The 21,256-nt window shown below is 39.8% G+C and overlaps 1 protein-coding gene across 1 annotated transcript in view; it reads left to right on the forward strand.

The window, feature by feature from the left end:
- Positions 1 to 21,256, forward strand: part of mertka (c-mer proto-oncogene tyrosine kinase a) — a 122,270-nt gene that overhangs the window by 90,685 nt on the left and 10,329 nt on the right. Inside the window, exons 11-16 of the mRNA XM_043687183.2 lie at positions 9,165 to 9,253; positions 11,411 to 11,506; positions 14,687 to 14,767; positions 16,567 to 16,659; positions 18,773 to 18,894; positions 20,754 to 20,863. Of these exons, the coding sequence (XP_043543118.2) occupies positions 9,165 to 9,253; positions 11,411 to 11,506; positions 14,687 to 14,767; positions 16,567 to 16,659; positions 18,773 to 18,894; positions 20,754 to 20,863 (591 nt within the window). The remainder of the gene's footprint in view (positions 1 to 9,164; positions 9,254 to 11,410; positions 11,507 to 14,686; positions 14,768 to 16,566; positions 16,660 to 18,772; positions 18,895 to 20,753; positions 20,864 to 21,256) is intronic.

Genomic DNA, 21,256 nt, shown 5'->3' on the forward strand with positions numbered 1-21,256 from the left:
TGTGAGCCAACGTAGGTATGATGGACCATGTGGTTTACTCCTGAGCTGTAAAGCTTTGTGGTATTTATATCTATTGAACAATTATTGGCTTCTCTCCCTTTTGTTATTTTCCAAAAGAGAAATTAACAGGGTGTTGCTCACACCACATATTTCTTTAAACAAAACGATATGCTTTTGGTATAATTTAAATAATAAAAGCTGTAGAAAACTTGAGACAATGAAAATATAATCAGAGGTCAACATTTAGCCTTGCACAAGAGAAGAGGTTTTTTAAAATCCTTCGCCGTTACAGGTTAATGGATATGTACCAGAGGCCATAGAAAGTCGTCTCTTCTTTAGAAATTTAAGTACCCTTTTAAAGCATCAGTAGATGTCACTGCCTGCCAATCAAATCCAATGCTGCCATTTGTGAGGTTTCATTCCTCTGGGCTTTTAACTGTTGTGAGAACTTTGAAAAATATCATTTGATGAAAAATTTAATTTTGCACATTAGTTGTTTTGACATTGAATTTCAGTTTAATTTATCCTCACTGTTGTTCAGCCCCTCTTGTGTTTCTATTCTAATTCTTCAATCTGAACGGTTAGAGGGATGTACCTTCCTCAGATCCTAGATACCCAGTTCCCTTGCTGAATCAATGCTTGCAGTCACTTTGTGTATGAAACCATTTTGAAGCTCAAGTGCTGAGGGGCAAAGCTAATTTACAGCAAATGCTGTTCATTGCTATGTTACAGTAAAATTTGGCCATTTGTTTACTTCTGCTTTCAGCAGAATGGCATGTTCAGGATTTCCTTCTATTTTGTCACGCTGTTACGCCTTTTAATTTTCCCATTGCCAAGAATTTTAGGAATTTCTACTGAATAAACTGAACAAATTTGGCTTCAGTTTCAAAGGAACAGATTAACCCTTGGACTGCTAACATCTCCAGGGAATGCCCTGCCTCTCTTGATAGACTCGTAGTGAAATGTTAAAATTACAGCAACAGGTTTATAACCCATTACTCGAATGTTAACTGTAAGCTTCCAAAATAAATAATGGAATGTAGGAACAGGATTAGGTGATTCAGTCCCTTGAGGCCGTTCCATTATTCATTGCTGATCTGTATCACAACTTGGTTTTTGTAACCCTTATCACCAGAGAAGTGTTATTTAACCACCATCACCACCAACTCCCCCCATCCTCCCAACAAACTCTAAGCCTCCACAGCTTTATGTAGGAGAGAGTTTGAGCTTTCCATTATCTTTGTGTGAAAGGGCCTCTGAACATCAACCCTTCCTGTCACACCCTACCAGTGAAAGTAGTTTCTTTCTCTAGAGTTGTGGATGCTCCACTGTTGAATGTATTCAAGACTCTCAGAATCTAATGGAGGTAGGTAAGAAATTGGCTTTGAGGAAAGGAGAGTAACCACAACTTATTCAGAACTTTAGTGAACCCGATGCGGTTTACCCAACAGTTTTATATTCATTACTAGACTCTTAATTCTAGATTTCACTGCCCCATCCACTATCTGCTTTGGCAGGATTTGATCCTAGATTTCCCCAGGACATTGTTTGGATTTCTGGATGCATAGTCATGTGATAATACCACTAGGCCATCACATCCCTTCTGCTTCTGATGTATTCAACAACCCTATCGAATCCATTTCTCAATTTAAGAAAAGTTCACTACTCATTCTTCCTCATTGGATGTTTTCTTTCATTAAGGTTTAATTGCCTTTGTGTACTCTTATTAGAGAACTGATTAGTTATAGTTACATCTGTTAGTAACATTGTCAATTTATGCACTTAAATTAGCTATTTATCTGCAAAATATACAGAGTCAGGAATTTAAATTAAAGAGTTAGACATTAGCCTGCAATGTACAATTTTTGAAGCAGGTTCAAGGGCTGAAATGGCCTACTCTCGCTCCTCATTATATGTTGACAGTGAATCAACAATCAGTATTCCTTTCTGATTGATTGTGCCATTTGTGAGTTTATTGTGCTTGATTGCACCACCATCACACTCTTGATGGGAATCTGGCTGAGGGATGATGTAACCTTTCCTTTAAATGAAACCTTGCTTTACCTTGACCTGCTCAGATTAACTTGGTAATGCTGTGGCTAGTATAATCAATTCACTTTGTCTATGTCCTAACTTGTTTGGGACTTCCTATTCCTCTGAACATCTCAATAGTTCCATCCCTTTCATATAAAATTCTCATTCTCCACCACCCGCCAAATGCCATGAAAAGTTTCTTACCAAGGTCTCTTTACTGTTTACCTCACTTGATTACTGCACTGAGTCAGTTTGCATTTTGCTGACGCCTTCAATTTCCACCTCGATTCATCATGCTCTCTCTTCCCTCCATTCATTGCCTTCTTAGCCTCAGTTTACCATTCCCTTGATATAAACATTGACTTTGTCATCTCACATAGCCTCACTATTCCTGTCATCAATCACAGAAGAGACCATATCTGATCATTTCCTGATATCTTTTTACATCCAAATTCTCTCTTGCCCATGTCTGCCCATGGATCTCATTCCTAGTTCACTTACAACTGCATCTTCAAAACCTCAACTGTTCAATTTTTGGCTCTCCATTTCTGCAGCAACAGATCTGCTCAAGCACACTCTAACTTCACTGTCAATGCCCTAGTCTCCTATGAAACCATTACTTCTCACCCTGACCATTCTCACCAATGTATTCCCTATGTTTAAAGGATGCAGGCTTGCATGACAAATGACTGCTTTAGTTGCTCAATGCCAAATCTTGCTGCACCACTAAAAGTACAACAGATGCTGATCCCATCTACTATTCCTGTTCACTATTTTAGTGTCATCCTGAAATGCAAAGATAACCCTAAGCTTCACTTCAGCATGCCAAATCATTATTTTTTAAACCTTACATCCTCATTTCCAACAAGTGTGAAGAGATATAAGACGTAAGAGCAGAAATATGTAATTCACCCCATCAAATCTGCTGTGCCAATCAGTTAAATCACGGCTGATCTGATAATCCTGAACCCCACTTTCCTAGAATAGGATTTGAGAGGTGAAGAGTTCGTAGCAATCTGTTGTAATATCTGTTGTTGAGTCTGCTCTATTGTTTGATATGATTATGGCTGATCTTATCTCAGCCTTAACTCCCATTTCCTGCCCATTTCTCTATGACCTTTCAACCCATTACAAATTAAAAATTGTCCAGAATCCCAACAGTGTGGAAACAGGCCCTTCGGCCCAGCAAGTCCACAGTAACCCTCGGAAGAGTATCCCACCCACACCCATTCCCCTTTCACTCTACATTTGCCCCTAAGTAATGCACATAACCTACACATCCCTGAACACTGTGGACAATTTAGCATGGCCAATTCACCTAACCTGCACATCTTTGGATTGTGGGAGGAAACCCACGCAGACACAGGGAGAATGTGCAAACTCCACACAGACAGTTGCCTGAGGCTGGAATCGAACCTGGTTCCTTGGCGCTGTAAGCCACTTTGCTGCCCTTTTTTTTCTATTTCCTCCTTAAATTTACGCAATGTTCCAGCATCCACTGTACACTAGGATAGAGAATTCCACAGATTCACAACCCTTTCAGAGAAGTAATTTCTCCTGTTCTGTTTTACGTCTGCTGACCCTTATCCTGGAGAGCAGAGAGATGGCAGCAGCCTAATGGTGCTGGGAACTCATAGTGAGATTGAAGATTGTGAAATTTTAAACAAGGCTGGAAGATTAGCTGAGCTTTGATAAGAGGGAGGAATCTCTCACATAATCCTCATCATGAAAGTCAGTTCAGCAGTTAGAAATGGAAAAAGTAAATAAGCCATCAGGAGGAGGGAATAGCTTTGGACTGGTTCCTGGACAGAGTAATATAAATTCCTGAAGGGGATCATTGTAAAAATTAAATGGGGTAATGTTTCTATGCTGTAAAGTGTAAGTTGGCTCCTGAAATACAGTTTATTCAATGTTGCTTTTAGTTTGTTACAGTAAATGTTTTAAAACATGCAATTTTGTTATGCAATCTGTCCAGGTAAAAACAAGGACTGCAGGTGCTGGAAACCAGATTCTAGATTAGAGTGGTGCTTGAAAAGCGCAGCAGGTCAGGCAGCATTCAAGGAGCAGGAAAATCGACGCTTTGGGCAAAAGCCCTTCATCAGGAATACAGGCAGAATGTCTGAAGGGTGGAGAGATAAATGAGAGGAGGGTGGGGGGTGGGGAGAAAGTAGCATAGAGTACAATAGGTGAATGGGGGCGGGGATGAAGGTGATAGGTCAGAGAGGAGGGCGGGGGAAGGTAGCAAAGAGTACAATGGGTGAATGGGAGTGGGGATGAAGGTGATAGGTCAGAGAGGAGGGTGGAGTGGGTAGGTGGAAAGGAAGATCTGTCTGGACATGCAATCTGTCCAGTCAATCGCTGGAAATTCAGATATCATTTTTAACAATTGTTAGTTTCTACAAAGATAATATCACAATCCATAATCTTCTCCAATCCTCCTGTCTCTTCTCTAATTCAGGCCTCTTGAAAATCCCTGGTTTTAATTTGTCCTGCACTGACGGTCATCCCTCTAGCAACTTTGGTCCAAAATTTCTTCACTGAACGTCTTCAGTCTTCTCCGTCTCTTACCTCCTTGAAGATGCTTTGTGAATTCTACCTCTTTATAATACAATTAAACCTTAAATATGTCATTTTCCTCAATGTAAAATCTGCAATTACTATCCAACTAAATCCAAATGACCTATCTGACTTTTATTGTTCTGCAAAATCAAATTTTAAACATTACACTTGATCATTTCCTTTTTCCACTTTGCTTGCACTTACTGTTTGGGAGATATGGATATGTTATTTTCGATCAAATTCAAAGCCCAAGGTTGTGTCAAACTGTATCTCGGTCAGAGCTACTGACCCCACAAAACAGCACCAGCTGAAAATATTAATGTAAAACTTTGGCAGCTCAAAATTCTTTCCAGTTTGTTCATGCCATGATTGGAACAAGAATGACACAATGCGAGTACCAGCCAAGCTGAATTCTGAGAAACGAGATTTAAAACCTTGGTGTTTTGGCAGATCTATTAAACCCCCAAGGATAGATGGGTAAATGTATTTGAGAGTGGCCTGAACAGTTTGCTATTACTCAGCATCATTGAGAAAGCAGAGTTTTCATCACATTGAGAATTTTCTCAAGCACAAAATATTGATTTATATGTTATGTTCTCAGGTATCATGTCATGCTGATCACTTTATTGATGGGCTTCACCAATGGTTTTGAGTGAGTTTTGCCTCTTTGTCCCAGCTGCTCTTTCCCCCACCACCGCCTCGGAGCTGACTTTGAGCCAGGCTGATGTTTGTTTTCGCAGTGTCATTTTTATTCCTGTCAGATCTTACGGAGGCATTGACACAGTTGTTTAAGCTGAAACTGAGCCAGGGATTTTTAGTTCATTCCTTTGTGACTGGACACGATTTAGGGTCAGTAGCTTTAGCCAACAAGCAAGTTACATTTTTAGTCAGATACCATTGTAACTTAATTTCCAGGGTGTGTACGTTGTTATGTTGCATTTCCCCTGGTTCTCCACAGTTGAAGAACTATTGAAATGGTTGACAAATCTAGCAGCAAAAAGATATCACATGGTAGATTATTTTGAATAAGTACCTCTACTTTTTAGCCTGGTCTTGGCCCATGCAATATTTCATCCCTTAAAGCTATGAAATAAAGTATTCTTCACACTTGAAATACTATTCATTTTAATAGCTAAATTGTAAAATGTACTCAGTACTTTCTCTCCCCAAGGGTGAACTGAGGTGCTTTTGGTTATGTAAGATATATAGACATATATTCAGATTACTACCTAATGTAAATCATGAGAATAGGATAAATGAACACAGTTACAAGTTGTTAAAAAAACAAGCTTAAGACAGATTTCATAGTGCAATGGTAATGTCCTTAACTCTGAGCCAGGAGGCCTGGGTTCAAATCCTCTCTGCTCCAGAGGTGTGTCATAACACATCAAAGAAGGTTAATCTGAAGACACATTTCTCACTCCTTCCGACTCCAATTTGATTTCGCCTCCTCTCTCCCTCTCCCGACCTTTCCCCCACCTTTGATGACCTGTGTTGCCCTTAACAGACTTTGCATGTAAATTAATCAATTAGAAACCATTGGAAACATGGGTGATTTAGTGTAGTTAATAATAGATCAAGTGTATCACAGTTAATTTGGCGATGGGAGAAAGAGTCATTTTTATGAAATAGCACTTCTGAACATAAAAAAGAAAACAAAAGACAAATGTTTGGGGCATCTTGTGGCACAATGGGCCAGGTGACCCAGGTGCAGGTTCCACATTCTTCAGAGATGGTTCATTATGTATTTGATCAGGTTGATTATTAATAAATATGACAAATTTTGGGAAACTCTTCTTTGGACTCTAATTATTTAAGAAAATTATGGGTTAATAGTTTGGGATTTCAAAGTTGATGCATTTATCAGATTGGTGAGCGATGTTGGGTTAAATAGCCTTCAACTCCATTTTCTGCTCTTTTCAGGTATTTACTTGAACTGACAATTTGCTTGGAGGCTGTTTCTTCTGCTGAGAACTTGGCAAAAGATCAGTGAACACTCTGGTGTATCCACCTATTTAGAGTTCCTCTAAATCAGGATTCCCTGATGAGTTTCTCAGCTATTTTAGTTATCACACTACACAGTCCTTTTATTAAGTTTAACAATTATTCACAGTACAGATTTATGATAACTTGGGATTCTGAATACTAGTGTTTTCAATTGTGTGAAATACAATAAATGTTTTCAGGAAACCAGTATCAAAAGGACCAGTGTAGTTTGGCATTAGGCTATGTTTCTCGGTCCACTTAGAGTCAATAGGCATCACTGGTGAACTTTCAGAATGGGAAATTAAAGAAAAATTTCCTTTTCAAATCAACCCTCTAACTTGTCTTCAGCTAGACTTGATTACTTAGAAAGGCCTATGAAAATAATTATTTGGTTCAAATCAGGGGACACATTTTTTTCTCTCCAAGGACTCCTCTTCAGGGCAGCTTTTTGACTGTCAGGGTCTACTTTCTGGTTTTCAGGAACACCTTTTTAATTCTCACTGGCTCCTTTATAGGGTGATGCCGTTGAGTAGGGACATCAACTTCTGGACTTGTATTGGCCTTTAGGGTATTTGGACTCTCACAGAATTAGAATAATTCCCCAATACCTTCAATAATTATCAACCCCTTTAATGATAAAGTCATAACACGCCAGGAAAGCATTAATTTCCTAGATAACAGTATAAGAACAAAATCTACACAAAAACTGTTACCACATACATAGAGTGGGGAAGTCACAGTTAATATGTTTTCTTTGCAACAAAAACAGAAATTGCTGGAAAAATTCAGCAGGTCTGGCAGCATCTGTGGTGAGAAATCAGAGTTAAAGTTTCAGGTCCAGTGACCCTTCTTCAGAACTGATTTTCTTTGTGTATGCACAAAGCTGGAATATTTTAAAAAGGTAGTTACCAGCCATTTTCTGCATCTCAGCTCGCAACCACAGATTTAAATTTAACAATTAAGGTATTGATTACAATAGCATATGGCATTTCTTATAACTCCTGAACAAACACAGTCCTAAGTTTGTTATTCATTTGCAAGTAGCTCATTTGCAAGTAGCAATACTCATCTGCAAGTAGCTCATTACCTCATGATTTCAAGTTTTCCAAGCTCCTAATTAACTGAGTGTTCCTTTGTTGACAGGTTTGAAATTGATCCCTCTTTGGAGCCTCCTGCCCTTGCAGTTTTCCTGTCTCTCCCAACATCCTTTCAACTTTGCTGTATTCACTTCCCTATCTTCCAGATTTTGCACCACTGTATATCCCACATCCCCCGTCCTCCAGGTTTGGCAGATCCATCCTCCATCCTTGACAGATCCTTCACATCTTCCCCCAGCAACTCCCTTAATACTGGCATTTATTTACCTCACTAATAAGCCGATCCGCAGCAAGCATGGGGGACAACCAGACTATGATTGGAGGACTAACTCCTTGCCATTTCTTTCTGTCTAATTATAGGCACGTGAGGGGTGACATTTTCCTGATTGGTTGGCCCCATGAGTGAATCTTTCCAGGCAATTTGATCATTTTGGAGACAGATGCCCCCACCATCCCTGTATATTTGAATGTTGGTTCAACTGCATTTGAACACGTTGATTTAAAGGAGGACAGAATCCAGGGAGTTCTGTATATGTTTTAGAGCACCAAGCAGCCGTAAGCAATGAGCAGTCTTTTATAGGATTTGGAATAACCTTCAGTGCTGATGGGAAAATTCCCTGCTTGTTGCGTGGCAGAACCTTTCCCAATGATGGAAGATCCTTATCTCTGCAAATAACTTCCCAAATGGAATTTTATTATTTGAAGTGGAGAAAAGTTACAAGATTGTGGTGTGGGATTAATTGGGCAGGTCTTTGAGGGATCCGGCCTCAGCATGATGGCCTTTCCGGACCTAACTTTGTATAGCTTTCTAGCCTGAAGCATTCATAATTTGAACTACCTTTACTTCCTCTGTAAATGATGCTGAGATAAAAGAGGTGCACCATTGCCAGAAGCAGCTGATAACTGGCAGAATTACCTCTTCTTTGCAGCCAGGAAAGATTGAGCTAGCTGGAGAAGTAATACTTTTGAAATTTTTCTTGCCTTTATAGTCGTTTTCTGGTGGGAGTTGAAGGAAATAAAATTTGGGTGTGAACTTTGCTGCTAACTAGCTGATTTGCTGACAATATTGCATCAGTTCAAGAATGCCTTATTGTCTTGGAACGACAATAGAATAGCACAATAGAATAATGGAAAGTGAGATGGTGCTCTCAGTTACCCAAAGGTCACCTGAGTTTCCCAATCTCGGTCATGCCCTTGTGCAGGAGCAATGAATATAACTCAGGCTGTTCGCACTCATCATGGGAAAGATGGGAAATTGTGTATTTTCTCATGATAGTTTGAGGCTTGGGCAAGCTCCCACATTCTATCAATTGATGTAACTGAGAAACTTAGGAAATGGATGAAAATAGCTCATTTCCTTTTCAGAAATATTTTCAGTTTTACAAACTCTCTTATAAACATGTTAAGACTCGAGCTAAATTAACTGAATAACGTTAATGTGTTGTTTTGCTCATTAACTATATCACCTTATTTATTTGTTAAATGTAGGAATGCATTTGGTGATGGAGAACTCTCTGAACCAACAGTCCAGTACAGAGCGAGAAAAACCTATATACGGAGAGCGGTTGAGGTTACACGTAAGATCCATCTTTTACTGTTCATTTCTTGTTTGAAGTGAAAAAGGTGTAATAATAGAAACGATTGTCTGTGAAGACTTTACACACACACACTGACATGTACACACACACATTCTGTCAACTTTACACAGGAATTAACACATTCAAAATAAGTAGATTAAAATCTATGTAACAATAGATCAAGTGAAAGTATGGTGCAAACTTGTAAAACATTCAGTTTTGATCTTGGAGGTAGTACCAAAATTCTGTAACAGTCAAGTATTACTGCAGAAAACAGGCTGCAGTTAACAGTACAAAGACGCCTGTAAGAAATGACAGTGTTGAGTTGCATGTCTCCAGAGCCCTGACTGTTTTATGCTTTTCTAATAGCTCAAGGGTCTTTATAATTTAGGGATAATTTTATCATCATCCGTGTTCTGTAATAATCTAACTCATCTCCCAGGAGATTTACAAAATCAGACACTCCATTCAATTTTACATTGCAGTCGACAATTGGCGTTTGGTCCTATCCCAACAGGTTTCTGTCAATAATATTAGATTGAAATTAGCCACGTCAATTTGACAGTGGAAATTGATCATCTCTAGTCAGCAGTTTTCAACACATAGTTCAGTGTGTGTTTAAACAATTCACTGGCTTAAAACTGTCAACAAAACATAACTTGGGTCTTCTACGAAATCAAAATGTAAGTTATTTTGATTTATTTTCTAATTTTCTCCCCTTGCTCCCAAATTTCCGATGTTATGGCAGCAACATTCCAGTTTTTAAGGCTTGGTGGCTCGGTTTCAAAAGTGTGAGCCTAGGAAGTGACTATTAGTCTGTGTGTTGGTATTCCAGATGCTGCTGTTTGCTTCGTTCCCACTATCACATGGACTTGATAATCGTGTGACTATTTGAGCTCTGTCTGGTGGATTTTCTTTTCCATCTTCTTGTATCATCCAGCTGAGATAGGAACATATGAATCAGAAGCAGTAGTGGACAATTAGCTCCTTGAGCTTGCTCTGTCATTCAATAAAATCATGGTAGATCTGATTACTTCACATTCTCACCCTCCCCGGGTTACCTTGCAACCCTTGCTTATCATAGCAACATAAGAGATAGGTTGTGGTGCAGGTCATTCAGCTCCTCAACCCTGCCCTACCACTCAACAAAATCCTAGCTGAGCTTTCCCAGGCCTCAACGTCTCCCATGTGCCATCAACCCCCTGAGTTTTGAAAAGTCTATCCACGTTCACTTTAAATACTTTTAGTGATATAGCCTCCACTACTCTCTGAGGCAAAGAATTCCAGACATTCACCTATCATTTGGGAGAAGAAATTCTTCCGCACTTCTGTTTCCATTTTCTGTAACTATGTTCCTTGGTTCAAGATTCCCCCGTAAATGGAAATATCTTCTTAGATACCCACCAATCACCTGCCTGTTTTCTTGTGATGTCACATCTCAGCCTCTTTAAAGGCAGAAACAAGTTGAATGTTCCGTCTCCCTCAGTTTTTATTGCCCTCAGTCACTGCCCTTCTCATGGCAGGTCCACTCCTGTTTATGAAGCTGCAGACCCCACACCCTCTCACCTGTTTCAGAAACATAGGCTCATCCTCTCTTTTGGCCGGTCTGCTTAACACAGATCCTGATTGCTGCACATTCAAGAATCGAACTGTCTCTGCCTTAAAGAAAATTCAAGTCCTATGCTTCCATTGCCTTTGAGTTAGAACTCTAAAAACTGACAGCCTACTGTGAGAAAATCATCCTCTTTATATCTGTCTTAAATTGGTGATCCATTATTTTGAAACAGCAATCCCTAGTTCTAGATTCTCCCACAAGATGAAAAATCCTTTACACATGCATATTAATTATATCTAATCCAGTTGTTATGTCCCTCTGTTTGTACCTGTTGAGGGTGACCCTGAAGCAGTGAATTCCTGGTCTTTTCATTTAAACATTCCTTCAGCTGGTAGTGCAATGAAATGGTTCATATCTGAAAACAAAACAGTACAGTACAAAAATGACACTGTTAGAATTTCCGAAATGGATTTTGGTGCCGTGATTTTGATGACTATCAAACAGAATAGGAGAAGCATATCACCAACACAGACCTCTTTCAGTGCTGTGAAGTACTGTGATTCAATTATCTGATTTTAATTTTCCATGATTTCTTCTCACAGTAGATAGCTTGGGAATCCGTGCAGAACTGAAAGAGAAGCTGCAGGATGTAATGACTGACAGGAAGCTATTGACTCTGGGTAAAGTTCTGGGAGAAGGTAAGGAATTGAACTGATGTTTGCAAACCCAGGCTTTCCATAAATAGTATGTTAAAATGAGAGCAGAATACTATGCTATGAGCTGTTTGTCTGCCATCCAGGGTTCCAGGCATTGCTTGCATATTTGACTTCTATCTTCCTGCCACCATTCTTCTGCTTTGTGGCAGAAATCATCAGCTTCATGGCATATACATCTGCATTAATCCGTTTTGTGTAATTGTTGTCATATCTATATCAACCACGATTTCTTTTCTTATACACCTGTGATTTTATTGTGATATTTTTATTCCACTTTGCTTCAAATAATTAAGCTGATAGGCTAGAAATAAGTTTTAAACAACTTATAGAGTCATGGAGTCAAACATCATGGAAACAGACCCTTCAGCCTAATTCATCCATGTCTGTCTTATTTCAATTTGTTAGCATTTGACCTATATCTCTCTAAACCCTTCTTATTCATGTACCCATCCAGATGTCTTTTAAATGTTGTAATTGTATCTACCTCCACCACTTCCTCTGGCAGCTCGTTCCATACATGCACCACCCTCTGTGTGAAAAAGTTGTCCCCTAGGTCCTTTTTAAATCTTTCCCCTCTCACCTTAATCCTCTGCTGTCTAGTTTTGGACTTCCCCATCCTGAGGAATAGACCTTGGCTATACACCCTATCCATTCCTCTGATGATTTTATAAACTTCTTTAAGGTCACCCCTCAGCTACTGACACTCCAGGGAAAATAACCCACTCTATTCACCCTCTCCCTGTAAGTCAAACCCTCCAATTACATCAATATCCTTGTAATTTTTTTCTGTATTGTATCAAGTTCTTTTTTATTAATTTACAAGATGAGGGCATTTATGAGTCCATCACACTGGTGTGGGTTTGGAGTCATAGTTTCCTTCCGTAAAGCGTATTAGTGAACCAGATGGGTTTTCCTGACAATCAGCAGTGGATTCATGGTCATCATTAGACTGCTAATTTTTTTATTGAATTCAAATTCCGCCAACTGCCATGGTGGGATTTGAACCCAGGTTCGCCAGAGTCTCTGGATTAACAGTCCGGTGATATTACCGTTAGGCCATCACCTTCCCTTTAGCAACATATTTCCTTTAGAAAGGCTGCCAGAATTAAACACAATATTTCAAAAGTGACCTCTCCATTGTCCTGTACAGCCGCAACATGACGTCCCAACTTCAATACTCAATGTTCTGACCAATGAAGGCAAGCAAGCCAAATTATTTCTTCACCACCCTTTCTACCTGCAGCTCCACTTTCAAGGGACTATGCAACTGCACTCTGAGGTCTCTTTCTTCGGCAGCACTTCCCAGGTCCTTACTGTTAACTGTACAAGGCCTGTCCTGGTTTGCCTTACCAAAGGACAACACCTCGCATTTATCTAATTTACACTCCATCTGCCACTTCTGGCCCATTGGCCCTTCTGAACAAGGTACTCTGAGGTAATCTTCTTCGCTATCTACTACACGTAGTTATTTTGTTGTCATCAGCACATTTACTCATCATGTCTCCTATATTCACCTCCAAATCATTTATATAAATGAAGAAAAGCAATGGACCCAGCATCAATCCTTATGGCACACTGCTGGTCACAGGCTTCCAATCCAAAAAGCAACCCTGTACCACCACTCTCTGTCTCCTACCCTCGAGCCAAATTTGTATCCAATTGACTAGATACCTGGCTCCCATGAGATCTAACCTTACTAAGGAGTCTACCATGCAGAAGTTTGTCGAACAGACATCTCAATCTGGTTGAGTCCCATTTGCCAGCATTTGGCCCATATTCCCCGAAACCCTTCCTATTCATATACCCATCCAGATGCCTTTTAAATTTTTTAATTGTACCAGTCTCCACCACTTCCTTTGGCAGCTCTCATAACTTGTTGAAAGATTAGCTGAAATAAGAAAATTCAGTATTAACTTCCTCCTCCCTTTTACTTACAAACCAAGTCGATTTATTTTATCTTTTAAAATACATAGAAACCTAATCACAAATACTGGAATTAATTAGAAAAGTGTTATAAGGATGAACATTGCAAGATTATAGCTCATTGATGAAATATATCTCATTTCCAAGAATCATGCAGAATGAGACCATTCAACCCACCAGTGATCATGATGGATTATATGTGTGGAAGTATGGTTATATGGTTGAATTAGTTTGACTATTCTGGAAGTATACAGAAATCTCCTAATTTTGAAGCCATACAGGATAGGCTAAGGAACATATAAATTGTACCACAGATGACGTGTAAGTCTATCAAAATGCAGAATCACAGTGCTCTTCTGTCCCTAGAATTGGTTTTCTTTTTATTCATGGGATGTGATATGGCTGACTGGGCCAGCGTTTATTGCCACAACAAATGCTGTGGACCTTACTGACTTGCAAGTCCATTTCAGAGGGCTGTTAAGAGCCAATCATATTTTTGTGGGTCTGGAGTCACAAATCAGGTTAGTCCAGCAGATTTCCTTTCCTAAAGGGCATTAATAATCCAGATGGGTTTTATTGCCTATCTGTAGTTACCCTTGAGGGCTGCCTTCTTGGGACGGTCTTCATGGCACACGGTATCCCTACCTCTGAGCCAGGAAGCCGGCGTTCAAGTCCTGTTTCTCCAGAGGTGTGTAATACCTGCTCTAAGCAGACTGATTCGAAAATATCTTGAGTTTCTTTCTTGAAAGCTGAAGTCCATTTGGTGTAGATATACTCGCAAAGCCATTAGGGAGGAAGTTCCAGGGTTTTGACCCAGTGATATTGAAAGAATGGTGATATATTTTCAAGTCAAGATGGTGAGTGACTTTGAAGGGAACTTGCAAGTGATGGTGTCTCCATGTATTTGTTGCCCTTGCCATTATAGATGATAGTGGTAGCGGTTTCTACCATCTTGTAGATGGTACACACTGTTGCTCTTGAACATTGATGGTAGAGGAAGTGAATGTTGTGGTGAGCTGCTTTGCCTGGATGGTGTCATGTTTTTTCAAGAGTTGTTGGAGTTGCTTTCATCAGGGGAAACTGGCATGGCAGGTGACGTGTTGCATCTGTAGCGTGTGGGATTTGGTGGACTGCTGTGAAGGCAGTGTCTCCAGCTCAAGAATCTTTCATCAAGTTGTTTTAAATTCTGGATGTGAAAACCCAGTAGCTAACTGATCTTCAATTTCCTTTTTCTTACAGGGGAATTTGGTTCTGTAGTGGAAGGACACATTCTGCAGGCTGATGGTACCAGTCAGAAAGTAGCTGTTAAAACCATGAAATGTAAGACACCACTGATGCCATATATAACCCAAAATAAAGAATGAACCTATTTATATATACTCTCTGCTGTAACATCAACAGTGTTCCAAGCAATTTTTAGATAGATAAATACAATTGGACACAAAGACATGTCAATAAAGTTAAAAGGTTGAAAACATGAATTTCAGAATGTTTTCAAACGTGATGAGAATGATAAATGTTTGAGGTTTATGGACAAAGTTAAAAATCACACAACACCAGGTTATAGTCCAACAGGTTTATTTGGAAGCACTAGCTTTTGGAGCGCTGCTCCTTCATCAGATAGAAATTCTGTGTCTTTGATCCTGCTCCATCCAGCTACCTGATGAAGGAGCAGCGCTTCGAAAGCTGGTGTTTCCAAATAAACCTGTTGGACTACAACCTGGTGTTGTGGGATTTTTAACTTTATCCACCCCAGTCCAACACCTTCACATCAAGGTTTATGAGGGCCAAGTTAGTTGGGACTTTTTCCATCGTAGCAGTTGAGCTCTGCATTTTATCCCACAACAGAGCCATCATGAGGTGTGGAAAAACCCCACTACTGAAGAAGATTTGGGATGGTCAAAGATTAGATTCAGGGGAATGAACAGAGTTTAGATGAGTTTGAGAGTCATGAAACTAAGTTAGAGCAGGGTGGCAGAGGATTTCAAAATGATGACACATTTCTAATTCTCCAAGTTGAGACAGGAACTGGTGTCATTCAGCAGGGAAGGGGTTCTTGAGTGAGCAGCGTTGGTGGGACTGGTCATTGGTGGCTGAGATTTGTGGGAGGAGGATGAGAAAGGCAAGAAATAAACTGGAGAAATGAACTTGGCAAACAGTGAAGGAATGGTGAAGAGTTTTAGGTGTGATGAAGAACGTGGTATGAACAAGTGCTAGTAATGTTGTAACTGTGAGGTAATGGTGCATAGGATATGGTATTTGAAACATAATTATCAACCAAAATAAAAATGCCAAGGTTTTGCACAATCTAAGTGGTAAGAGAGAGGGATTGAATCAGTAATAAGGGACTGGAGGACCTGGCTGAAAAGCAGCAGCTGAGTATAAGGTGAAAGGATACGACATGGCTGGCTGTGTTGAGATAGACAGGAGTGCAGCATGCAAAGGCAGTTTGACAAAATTAGGCTGCGCACGAGATGCCATGAGAAGAGTTACATTTTCTATGCTATTGAGTGCTGTACAGTGGACAACGTCGGATATCCCATCCAACTTAGTGTTAAGCAGAAAGTAAATTTGCAAGAGTCTTGTTGCTGTGAGAAGAAAGTGAGGGCTGCAGATGATGGAGATCAGAGCTGAAAATGTGTTGCTGGAAAAGCGCAGCAGGTCAGGCTGCATCCAAGGAACAGGAGAATCGACGTTTTGGGCATAAGCCCTACTTCATGATTCCTGCTCTGTGGATGACCAATAATTTTGTGCTGAATGGCCAATGTTTTGCACAGTTCTTGAGGTGGAGTGTTGGCTCAGATACTGAAAGCACTGTACATCAGGATAATTTAACAAAGAGTTAAATGTCTCATTTTAAAGAGCAGCATTTCTGACAATACAGTATTCCCCTGGTATCTTCCTGAAGAATGGCTCACATTACATTTGTAAATAAAAAGTCGTGTAATTCTGAGTTCCCAGAACGATTGACGAAGCTCAGTTGCATCTTTAGATATAAGTTGTTGTTCTACACATTGAACTCAAGCCAAATATTTTACTGTTTTTCCAGTATCATTCTGACTCTTCTGAAAGAGAAACAATACTTCATTGTGGAAATAAAACTATCCTGTTTTTTCTAGTGGACAACTTCTCACAAAGGGAGATTGAAGAATTCCTGAGTGAAGCAGCTTGCATGAAGGATTTTGATCACCCAAATGTCATTAAATTGTTAGGTAGGATCAATCTTTCTTTCATACATACTCATTGTTACAAAAAATGTACATGGTTTTAAATGCATTTCATACAGCATTTGTAATTTTGAATTGAGCTTTGAATCTGGCTTGTCATTGGTTCCATTCCCAATTGGGCATTGGTCGTGGTCATGTATGAGCTTTACTTTTGCAAATCAGAGAACTGTTCAACAGTGGCAGTATCATAATAGATTCCAAGGACAAAATTGTTGCCCTGATTAAGGGCAAAAACAAAATGGGCAGCCCTTAATTTCATTTGGCACACCTCTTTGCCAGCAACAGCCACTTCTGGGACAATTTGCTGAAGACCAATTTTGGACTGAGTATGCTTACATGAATGGCAGGTAGCCTATTAGAATAATTTAGAAGCCAGTTAAGACCAATTATGAGAGCTTGACTTGGATTTTCCAAATGGAGAGTTCCCCATTATCATTGATTTTAATATATTTAAAATAAACATTGCTTTAAAAAATGCTTTCAAAATGCAGCAGAATCGGAGTCGACAGCACACCCTTTATTGAACTGTAATAAACTTGATCTCAGTCAGGCATGTGCAATTGAGGAGCAAATATTGATAGAATTTATTAAAATATGTTAGTAATACTTCAATTTGAAATGTGACCTAGAAAGTTTATTTAAAAACCTATTCTAAAGGGATTTTGAGACTCTCAATGATCACTCATGTCTTTCCGGCAGGGTAAGTCCACTATCGCTGAGGTTGCAGTATAAGCTCATCATTTTGGCACTGATATTTTCAATGCACGATTCTTGGTTTTTAATTGATGGTAAAGCTTTTGTTCTCAAAATGTAGGAAGGAAGCAGCTGAGCAGTATTCTATATGTCTGTCAGGATCATCCTTTAGAATGAAGAGGGGAGAGGGTGACATTGTGGTAATGTCATCAGAGTAGTAACCCAGAACCACCCAGTTCTAGGAAAATGAACCCCCACTGCAGATGGCAGCATTTAAATTCAATAAAATTTGAAATTAAAAGCTGGAATAACAGTGACCCATCTGGTTAATTAATATCCCTTCCAGAAGAAAACCTGCCATCATTACTTGCTGTGGGCTACATATGACTTCAGACCCACAGCAATGTGGTTCGCTCTTAATTGCCCCCTTTGAATGCCTCACCAAGCCAGTGATTTCAAGGGGTAACTGAGGATTAGAAATTAATGCTGACCCAACCAGCATCATCCATATCCCATGTATAAGGTTTTTTTTAATAACATACCTGAGGCAGTGGATAATTACTAGATACCAAGCCAATAGTGATTGGAGAGGGAGCGTGGGGGCAAGAGGGAGCCACAAGGGAGAAGTGATTGTCAGCAAGGGCAGTCAAATAGCTCTCAGTAGGCACCTCTTCACAATTCCTGGGCTTTGCCAATGTAGATGTAATTGGTTTGGAGACAAGTGTCTCTCTGCCTTTACTGAATAAATGTCACCCCACCATCATACCTACCATTAGGGAGGGCATACAGTTCTTTCTTATTTGCCTGGATTGGAAGGAAGTACATAATGATTGAAATTTTCCAGCCATCTTGCACCTTGTTGTAATTTTGGTAAATACTTGAATCTTTATAGTCCTTTCCTTATTTGTTTCTGGGATGTGACATTTATTGGTCATGGCCAATTGCCCTGGAACGAAGTGTCTTGCTAGGCTACATTGCTGTGGGTCTGAAGTCACAGACTAGCTTCGAACAGCAGATTTCCTTCCCTAAAGTTTTTAACTACAATTGATAGAGGTGACATGCTCACCATTAGGCTAGCATTTTTAATTCCAGCTTATTGTTGAATTCAAATGTCACTATCTGCCAAGGTGAGATTTGGATCCATGTCCCCAGCTCATTTGAGGCTGGGATTACCAGATTACTAGTTCAGTAATATTACCACTATGGCACCGCCTCCCCAAATGATTGCCCTTCAAATGTGACAATAACCTGAAAATTAAGTATCTACAAAAGTTTGTAGAAACGTGAAAGAAAATTCTGGATTGCAGATTCATTGAAGTTTACTGAACATTGGTTGTCAATTAGAAGAAAGTTTGTGTGCAGTAAGTGAGGAGATCTAAGTAAATTTGTTTGTACTTTGATTTAGCTGTTTGCTTGGAGCTGAGTTCCAGGGAGCCAATTCCAAAGCCAATGGTCATCCTCCCATTTATGAAATATGGGGATTTGCACAGCTTCCTACTGCGCTCGAGGCTTGAAGAAAATGCTGATGTGAGTAAAGAAGCGCCTGTCCTGAATATCGCCATTGTGCCAGTTTGGAAGGCAGTGACGTCATAAAACTCATTAATGCACTTCCAGGAAGTTCTCTGTGCACTGCTTGTTTAGGCGACAGTCTGGATCGTATCGTATAGTAAATAAACTGTTTAAAAAACATGACAAAGGAGGATTGAAAATGGCCGAGGGAACAAAAAAGGTTGATCTAAAATTCTTATCGAATGCTGCCTTAGGATCCCTGCATCAACTAGTTGCCAGCACTTATTATGCTCGAATGTTCCAAAGGAGGTGGGACCAAATGATTTCAGGCTTTTTCATGAAAAAACATCTAAATGATATATCTGCACTTCCTTGTTGTGAAATGACTTCATGGTTCTATCTTTGCAGCCTACTGTGGTATCCCATGATCATCTGAGATAGCTGCTGTCTTCTCACACTGGGCAATGAGTTAACTTGCTCCACGTTTGATGGTTGTGGCTTCAACTATTCAGGCATGAAACACTGAAATTCCCTCGATAAACTCTCTGTTCCAACCTCTCTTCCCTCTTTTAAGACAACACACAAGTTTACTAAATAGGAGCATAAATAGTGCTTCAATCCTACCCCACCATTAAGTAAGATCAAGGCTAATCTGCTTGTGATTTGGATTTATGTTTTGAACATGTTCTTTGACCAAACTCTTGGCGTCCTACCTTAATATCTTTTTCAGCGGCTGTGCGCTGAAGTTTCATTTTATAACACATCTCGACTGCCACGAAATCAGTGCTGGACACCTAATCATCTGTGATATAGTTTTATGACTTGGATGGTGGAAGTCAATGTATTATCACAAAGTTTGTGGATGACACAAAATAGGTGGGAAAGGCAAGTAGTAAGAATGAGACAAAGTCTACAGAGGAGTATGTGGGAAAATGTGAAGTCATGCACTTTGACAGGAAGAAAGAGGAGCTAAATATTGTTTAAATAGAAAAAGTGCAGAAAGCTGAAGCATAAAGGGATTTGGCAGTCCTTGTGCATAAATCAAAAAAAAGCTCATATCCAAGTAATTGACAAGGCAAATGGAATGTTCGCATTTACCTCAAACAGAATAGAGAATAAAAATAGGGAGGTATTGCTAAACTATACAAGTTTGTAGTTACAGTCAAAACATGTGTCGCTGGAAAGCCACAACTGGTCAGGCAGCAGCTGAGGAGCAGGAGAGTCAATGTTTTGAGCATAAGCACTTCATGAGGAAAACTTCAACTCTCCTGCTCCTCGGATGCTGCCCGACTGGCTGTGCTTTTCCAGCGGCGCACTTTTTGACTCTGATCTCCAGCTTCTGCAGTACTCACTTTCTCCAATGTTATATTAGACCCCACTTAGAATACTTCGAAAAATTTTGGCTCACTGATCTGATGAAAGCTTTACTGGCATTGGAGGCAGTCCTAGTAGACTAGAGAGTGATGCTGAGAGATTGTTTCCCCAGGGGCAGAGCCTAAGACCAAAGGGGGTAATCTCAGAGTAAGTGGGTTGCCAGTTAGGAGAGAAATGAGGAGGAATTTCCTCCATCAGAGGGCATTGATTCTGTGAAATTCTTAACCACAGAGGGACGTTGAGGTTGTGTCATGAGGTAAATTCAAGGCTAAGATAGACTGATTTCTTTTATCAGCAAAGGAATCGAGGGTTAAGGAAAAAATGGCAGGAAAGTGGAGTTGGAGATGATCAGCTTAGCCATTGAAAGGCAGAGCAGACTCGATGGGCCAAATATCCGTACTTCGGCTCTTACGTCTTACAGTAAAGTCTCTCTGGATTTAAAAAAAAAATGTTAAGAATACTGTTGCCGATGTAACCCATTTGCTGTGAAATTTGTTTTCCAGTATTTTCCACAACAGACTTTGCTAAAATTCATGATCGACATTGCCAATGGAATGGAATACCTCAGCAACAGGAATTTCCTGCACAGAGATCTAGCAGCCAGAAACTGCATGTGAGTAAAGGTTATCATGGTATAGGTTTGCCTGTGTTCCTTTGTGGGTGTGCATGTTTAGATATGGTCCCTTTACCCTTTACTGCTGCCTGATCCTTCCCCTCATGTTTATAAAATCTAGACTCTCAGACCAGTTTTTACTTATGTTTCTTTCATTCATATGTGGAATGATTGTTTATAATCTTCAATTCTATTTTTAAGCAGTGCCAACTCTGTGCAGAGGAATCAAAGTAACTGCTGCTGTGGCTTTTTGCCTTGAACTTTAAAAACACTGAGCCTTTTCCAAATCCTTCACAAGCTTCTGAATTGCAACATTTTGTGAAAATGATTCTCTTGCTCATTAACACACTGCTTTTATTCCAGTAGCTTATTTAGTTGCAGATAAGTTCCTGA

Source organism: Chiloscyllium plagiosum, unplaced genomic scaffold (genome assembly GCF_037043375.1).
Source record: "Chiloscyllium plagiosum isolate Xiang-an unplaced genomic scaffold, Cpla_swu_hap1 HiC_scaffold_3, whole genome shotgun sequence".
Classification (NCBI taxonomy): domain Eukaryota; kingdom Metazoa; phylum Chordata; class Chondrichthyes; order Orectolobiformes; family Hemiscylliidae; genus Chiloscyllium; species Chiloscyllium plagiosum.